Raw genomic sequence first — 7,287 nt, forward strand, 5'->3', positions numbered from 1 at the left:
CTATCTATATATATATATATATATATATATATATAGATCTTTAACCGTTAATTCCCCACACATACCTAAGATTATGCAAGTATTTTGCATAAAGTATTCCATACTTTTTTATATTTATTCATCTTTGGATTGTTTTGTTTAGCCATAGATGAACAATCTGTAAACTTCACGCGAATTGATACTTACACGAATAAGTAACTACTATCAATTCTAGAAATACATTGTTAGATTTAATAAAAGTAAGACGTTCTTTTCACCACAAAAACTTGTCTAGTTGACAATGATCGCACCATTGATCGAAACGTCATATCTGTTCTAAAACCTAATCTTACTTACTGTAAAAGCTGTAAGTTATAATAAAATATACTTGATCAGTAACCGAGTAAGTAAACTCAAAACGAAACTAGTATTAGTTCACACTACAGCAGCAAATGAGTTTTGTTCGTACAATTTTAAGTTCTTTCTGCCTAACGTCCAACTTTCCTATCATCTTAGTTTTACGTCATTACGTATATAGGCCTAACCTGACTACTCAATACCAAGAAACATTTCAGATGTTACTCCACAATTACAAGAAGCCACATAAAATTATAGTTTCATTTCCGTATTACGTATCTTATAAAAGCCAGCTAAGCCTAATGTTTCCATTTAACAACCTAAGCCTCACCGGCTGAATCCGTCTATGTTATGGTGAGATACGAAAAAAGAAATTTATTTTTACAGTGTCTGATTCTGTTTTTTTTTATTTTACTGACAGGCGAAGTTTTTCTAGCTTTCGTTTGATAGTTAAGCCTTTAAAATAAGTGATTTTATATATGAATGATGAAAGTAAGTTCTAATCTTCAGTGGTAGTTAAACTTGCAAGGTTGCTACGGTGGTTAAGTTTATTTTTACGGAGAAATTTCAGCTCTCTGTGCTTTTCCTTTATATTTTGTTTTAAAAGTTTTATTTGAATTTTTCTAAGGATACTGTTAATTTTTAGGATGGGCTGAAGGTTTACTTTAATTATTGAAAAATTGGTGTCAATTTTTATATTTTGCAACTTTTTAGAAAGGTTAAACTTATCAACACATTCTTTAATTTCATTGCGTTTTTATGTAATGTTTTAGGCCTTTTCATTATGCTGAAGTCAAAATTTGTTTTATAGGCTTTTTTTGTTTAGTATTTTTGAAGTCTATTCACTAAATTATTATAGGAAGTTTTTTTTTAATGGACCTGCTTTTGGTTCGGTAGGGAAATTGCTCATTAAATTGTTCTTTTTTTTGGGGGGGGGGGGATGTTGAACGTTTCTGATGACTCTTCCTTGTCCTGAGATGAATTAAATGCAGATTCTTCTTGTGATCTCTGACTTGAGATTAGTTGAGGCTGGTTGGATTTGCGATTTGATCCTATTATTACTTCCCTGCAGAGGTGTTCAAGGCTGTTTTTTTAAATCTAACACTGGGATGGTGAGAAGAGTTACTGCGTTGTTTAACACCTTTATTTATGGCTGTGGTTTAAGGTTCACTGAGTTGAAAGTTCGCGAAGTTGATTATGTTGTTTTTTTTGAGTAGTTTCACAATTTTTTGTTGTATTTTGGGTTAAGGTCAATATTGGCCTGAGTAAACTTAGATGTATCATTCAATATATTTACCATTAAGGAATCATACTGTTTGGTTGTTAAAATCACGATCGAGTTTTCTTTATCGGCTCTTTGAATGATAGTCTTCATTGTTCCTAAGAAGTACTATTAAAAGATAAAACTATTACCTTTATAAACTTTATATTTTATACAAACCAACCTAGAACTCCAAAAATCTACCGTTTACCAAAAAGTCAATAAAAACACAATAATCTTATGCCCAATTATGTTTTCTTATAACCCTTAAAGCTACAACCTTTGTAAATACTGCAACTGGATTTTAGAACCTTATGTTTCCAAAATAAGCACTCAATTAAAAGACACTTCACACTTTCTACAACACTTACATTGTTTAGACAGTAACATCATTATGTCTAGCTTTGATGTCGTAAACCTATTTCCTCAAAACCTTTGTCATGAAGCAATACAACTTACTGCATAAATTATTTCACAAGACCCCAAAAAGAGAATAAACATAAAACAGGAACACCTAATGGAACGGTTACAACTAGCCACGTTTATTTGCCTACTCAGTACAAAAATTCCGTACTTCCTCCAGTTACCCGGATTAGACATGGGAAATCCTTTGCCAGGTACTTTGGCCACTTTTTGTTACATCACATGAACCTCCCAAGGTTTTATCACTAAAATTCGTAGGAAAAACACATGCGCGGAAATTACATAAACTGGTTTTCTCATCTTGCAATCTAGCGGAAACTAGGTAGTTTAACCTGACTCTCCCATAACATCAAATGACGCATTTCCCGATGTCGAAACGAGAATTCAGCGAGTTACCGGCTATATAAAATTCAACCTGGAATTGAAACTGGAAGTGAAGCATCATGAGTACTCATGCGATAGTTCGTCGTATTCCCAACAGTTTTAAAACACTAGCTCTCGGAATTTCGGACGAAATTGACTTAGAAAAGGCTAAAACGCAACATGAAGAGTACTGTAAAGCTTTAAGGAATGTTGGTCTTAAAGTCATTGAGCTTCCAGAAGACGAAAACCTTGCCTGACTCTGTTTTCGTTGAAGATACAGCTGTGATCTGTAATGGAACAGCCTTGATATGCCGCCCTGGACACCCGACAAGGCAGAAAGAAGTAAGTCCATAGTCTGGCTTAAAATCAGAGCCGTCGCTAGGTATTTACAAAACCCGAGGCTTGGGTCCATATACGTTGGAATTTTAGACGTTTCAGTATGATATTGATCATGGTTTTCTATTCTGATTTTTCAAGACACCAACTGAGAATTCAAAAAATTCTGAGCATGAGCCCTGTTTGCCAGTGCCTAGTGACGCCTCTGCTTAAAATGCTTAATCAGTTAAAATAAGTAGTGGTTACTTGTAAGTTGTATAACGCGCCAGTGCCAAATTATTAACTTACTCAAAAGTCAGCAAACAATTTCTTTTTTTTTTCTTTTGTTAAGCATTTTATCATGACTATGAGATGTTGCTAAAAAGTTAGTGCCCATTGCAGATAATACAGTTCTGTACTGTACAGTGTACTGTAGTAATTTCTGTCACAGTCAATAGTACTAGTAGTAATATAAATTTAAGTTTTAGTGAGTTCTGTCGTACTTGTAATACTACTACTGAGTACTAGTGAAATATAAACACTGTTACGCCTCCAGTTGTTAGTTGATTTTCCGTAAATTCGTTCCGACGAAACTTTAGCGACACAAGACCTTTCTTAAATAAAACTGGTTTATTCTTTCTGAAAATAACTTTGTGATACACTTAATTTCAACAGTCGCGCTATAACAAACGCTATAGCAACGAACTTCTCACGTGCTCAACTTCAATAACACTCAGTTCAATTACACACTCTCTGACTGCAGTTCAATTACTCATTGTTCCGTCACGTTGTGACCATGTTATATATACAAGACTGCCCCCAATCTAGTAGTCTCCCGATAATTCACGAAGGTTCGAGAAGTACGTGGCGTGATACTAGTCACGTGACCTCGCTGACGCAACAACACTTAAAACCGTGGATTTTGAAAGACAATGAGAGACTTAGTATTAGCATTACTAATTACAATACTGTGGCAATAGGAATAAAACTTGTAGTACAATAAATATGTAATGTTTAAAATGTATAAACTTTTCTTTAGGTTTAACATTAATGTTTATCTTAACGTAGTATTACTATTAGTACCAATATATAGCAGCAAATAAATAATTTTAAAACGTGTTTTAACTGTATTTAATTAGCTAAACAAAATGGGTAAAGTGACGTATTAGTATTATTGAAAGCAAGATTATAATTTCCTCAGAAAGTTAGTTCTACAACGATGATTAATGACAAATTGTGTTTGTAAGCTATATTTTCAATACTGTAATTTAGATGTTAGCTAGAGGACGCATGAGGTTAAAATATTCAAAGTCAAGTTTATGAAAGTAGGCTAGAAAACGTAGAATAGCCAATTATCTTTTACATGTAAGCAAATTTTGACATTCAAGTCATCACAACCAATAGCATCCATTTTTAAAGCCAAATATTTTGATCTTTCATTTAAGGCCATGTAGCAGTTCCTTCTTCCTGTTATCCTCTGGTAGGTGTTTTTATTTAGATTTAATCTAAAGTTCCTTACAACATATCCTTTCAAGTTAAACTTAAAAACATCTATTCCTGTAACTTTCAAGTGATGCCTAAGGAGTTTGTTTGAAGTTAAGCACAAAGATACACAATCGGTTATCTGTGCTCTGCCCACCATGGGTATCGATACTCAGTTTCTAGCATTGTAAGTCTGAAGACGTGCCACTGGGGGGCTTACAAACGATACATTCATATAGAAATACCATGACCCATCGATAAAGTAACTGAATATGTGTGATAACTAACATAGACCCAAATACTTCACTGAATAAATATACCAATTGGGAAAAAAACTAAATCAATGCTTCAATGATCTTTGTAATTTGTATTTATAATCTACTCTCGTCCTTCTATGTGTCTCTAATTCACTAGATTATTGACGTCAAATTTAGAGTACTTATTCAACACATGGGGAAGCCATAGGGGGACCTGGGAATCACATAGAAGGGTAGAATACAAACACCAGTCCCTTATGTCACTCCCCAGCGAGATTTTAGAACACATGCCAGGTTTGGTAACAATCAGTTGCAGGTACAATCAAACGATGCATAATGCAAGGCTAATGTTTGGACATGAATCCAACAACTTTTCAGTAGATATAGATAAGCATCTCCAGAGGCAAATTGGACACAGCTCTGGTGAATTATGTCTTTTCTTCTGTAGTATATAGTTTAAGATGTAAAAGAAAACACCTTTGAAGAATTATATATGGACTTTTCTCTACATTAAAATACTTTTATTTGCAAGCTTTTGGCCCTCTTACCAGAGCTTTCATCAGGCAACAATATAATGAGCAATAAAAATTCGTTAAACTGTAGATACTTATTTTAAAGCATTTCTTCAAACATCATATGATAATTTTTCTTTTATTCTCTTTATCTTACTAACTGGTTGACATAAAAAGTGTTAGTATTATAAATCTCTTGTTTATTAATTAGTTTGTATCGTAAAATCAAAAATCAATTGGCAGTTTTTCTTTAGAAGCTGGCAGCTCAGATTCACTGGGCTTTTTGATTTTGTTATTATTTTAATTTTCCAGATTTCACCACTACATAGCTTTAGATTATTAAATCATTATTTGTCTTTTCTGTAATCCTGTAGTAGTTACTAAATATATATATAATAATCACAAAAAAATTTTGTATTTTTTCCCCATCATTTGTGGTATGAGTACCTTTCAATCTACTCAAACTCCAAACATCAACCCACATGGTAATGAAAAGTGAATAGTTATTTGTGTCTGATACTTAACTTACAATTGCTTCAGAGAATGCTACTTACCATACATAATGACACAAGTACATCTTTTTCTTATCTTCCTTTCCATTTTACATAATTCAAAATGCTTACCAAAGCTTGAATATATGTATTCATTATTTGTGTTTTCTTTTAATATTAACAGTTACCATACATTTGTTATATACATACTACACTGAACCCTATTTAACATTTAAAACATCTTTTAATATCGTTTTTGGTATAAAACCTTTTTATTGTCTTCAGCTTTTTTGCACTGTATTTATTATCCATATGTGGTTAAAGAAAATATGGGCAAATGTGATTCATGATACAAAACTTCTAACTTTTATCATTCATATGAAAGTGCTTTATCACACATGATGCCCAAAAAAATGTAACTTAAGGGCATTGCAAGGAAATGGCCTTTCAGGCTCTATATTCATATATATACATAATAGCTGATAGATAGCTGCAGCATTATGATAAATCAAACTTGAAGTAAAAGGATTATTGACCCAACAATATATGCAGCTGATAAGTTGGGACCATGCTAAATGATTACACTTGCCTAAAAAGATCTTTTTTATCCAATTACTCATTACCTACACATTGTCCCGTCACGTTGTGACCATCTTATATATACCAGACTACCCCCAATCTAGTAATCTCCCGACAATTTACGAAGGTTCGAGAAAAAAGTGGCGTGATACTAGTCACGTGACCTCGCTGATGCAACAATACTTTTTAAAACAAGAAAAAAGCACAAAATGCTAAGATCAAAGTTTATCTCTTCAACATATGTGTGCATACCAGTCTAAGTTAATTGCTAACATCTATCTCCTCTCAAAAACCATCCTCTAATACATGCAACTGATTCTACCCACACTACCTATTCCTATACAAACATGAGAGGATTACCACAATTAAAATTAAACTACAAGGGAAAACTAAAACAAAACTATATGGGAATATTAACACAAACAAAACTAAACAAGATGAGATGACTAATACAAACTAAAATGGGAGGAATAAACTATTTTGCCACTTCAGTGAAATAAATTTTTCTTTGTAAAATACAGATAATAATTCTGTCTTCATAACAAATTTTTTTTTTTCAATGAAGTATTTACAATTTCCAAACTACTGGGACTGGAGTCAGAGAGTGTGTAATTCAGTATTGTCGAGCACGAGCACGTGAGACGTTCTAGCGTTTGTTATAGAGCGACTGTTGAAATTAAGTGTATTGGTAAAGTTGTAATCGGAAAGAACAAACCAGTTTTATTTAAGAAAAGACTTGTGTTGCTAAAGTTTCGTCGGAACGAATTTACGGAAAATTAACTAACGAACAGAGACGTAACAGTATCATTTGAGGGATTACTAAGAATATTAGTTATGACAACAGAATGTTTCAGAACATAATTGTGTTTCATAATAGTCACATTTTTATGTCATTTAATTATTATTTGTAGGTGGAAATGATTAGGACTGTCATCAAAAAGGAACTTGAGCTTCCAATTCTAGAAATTTCAGACCCAGAAGCAACAATTGATGGAGGAGATGTATTATTTACAGGTAAGGTGAATTTTCTGAGTTAGGTTCCAGTCAGGTAAACTTTTGAAGCATATAGTTTTATAATATTCTTCCATATTTTATATTTTATCTGTCATTTATATTACAGTAAACAATGGTTTTTATGGAACTTAGCAACCAGTGGCACTGGAGTATGTCACTTTTTCAAGTGTCTTTGGCCTGATTATAATCTGAAGAATATCAACTCAGAAATGCTATTTACCTCTCTGCACCTTGCGTACATTTTCCCTCTAGTT

At 32.9% G+C, this 7,287-nt stretch overlaps 1 protein-coding gene across 1 annotated transcript in view; it reads left to right on the top strand.

Moving 5' to 3' along the window:
- Positions 1 to 2,404: 2,404 nt before the first annotated feature.
- The window catches only part of LOC106468203 (N(G),N(G)-dimethylarginine dimethylaminohydrolase 1-like), a 16,039-nt gene continuing 11,156 nt past the window's right edge, over positions 2,405 to 7,287 (top strand). The window contains 3 exon segments of the mRNA XM_013928616.2: positions 2,405 to 2,631; positions 2,633 to 2,725; positions 6,931 to 7,033. Coding sequence (XP_013784070.1) covers positions 2,464 to 2,631; positions 2,633 to 2,725; positions 6,931 to 7,033 — 364 coding nt within the window. The 5' untranslated portion in view covers positions 2,405 to 2,463.

This window comes from Limulus polyphemus, unplaced genomic scaffold (genome assembly GCF_000517525.1).
Source record: "Limulus polyphemus unplaced genomic scaffold, Limulus_polyphemus-2.1.2 Scaffold2914, whole genome shotgun sequence".
In the NCBI taxonomy this organism is placed as follows: Eukaryota; Metazoa; Arthropoda; class Merostomata; order Xiphosura; family Limulidae; genus Limulus; species Limulus polyphemus.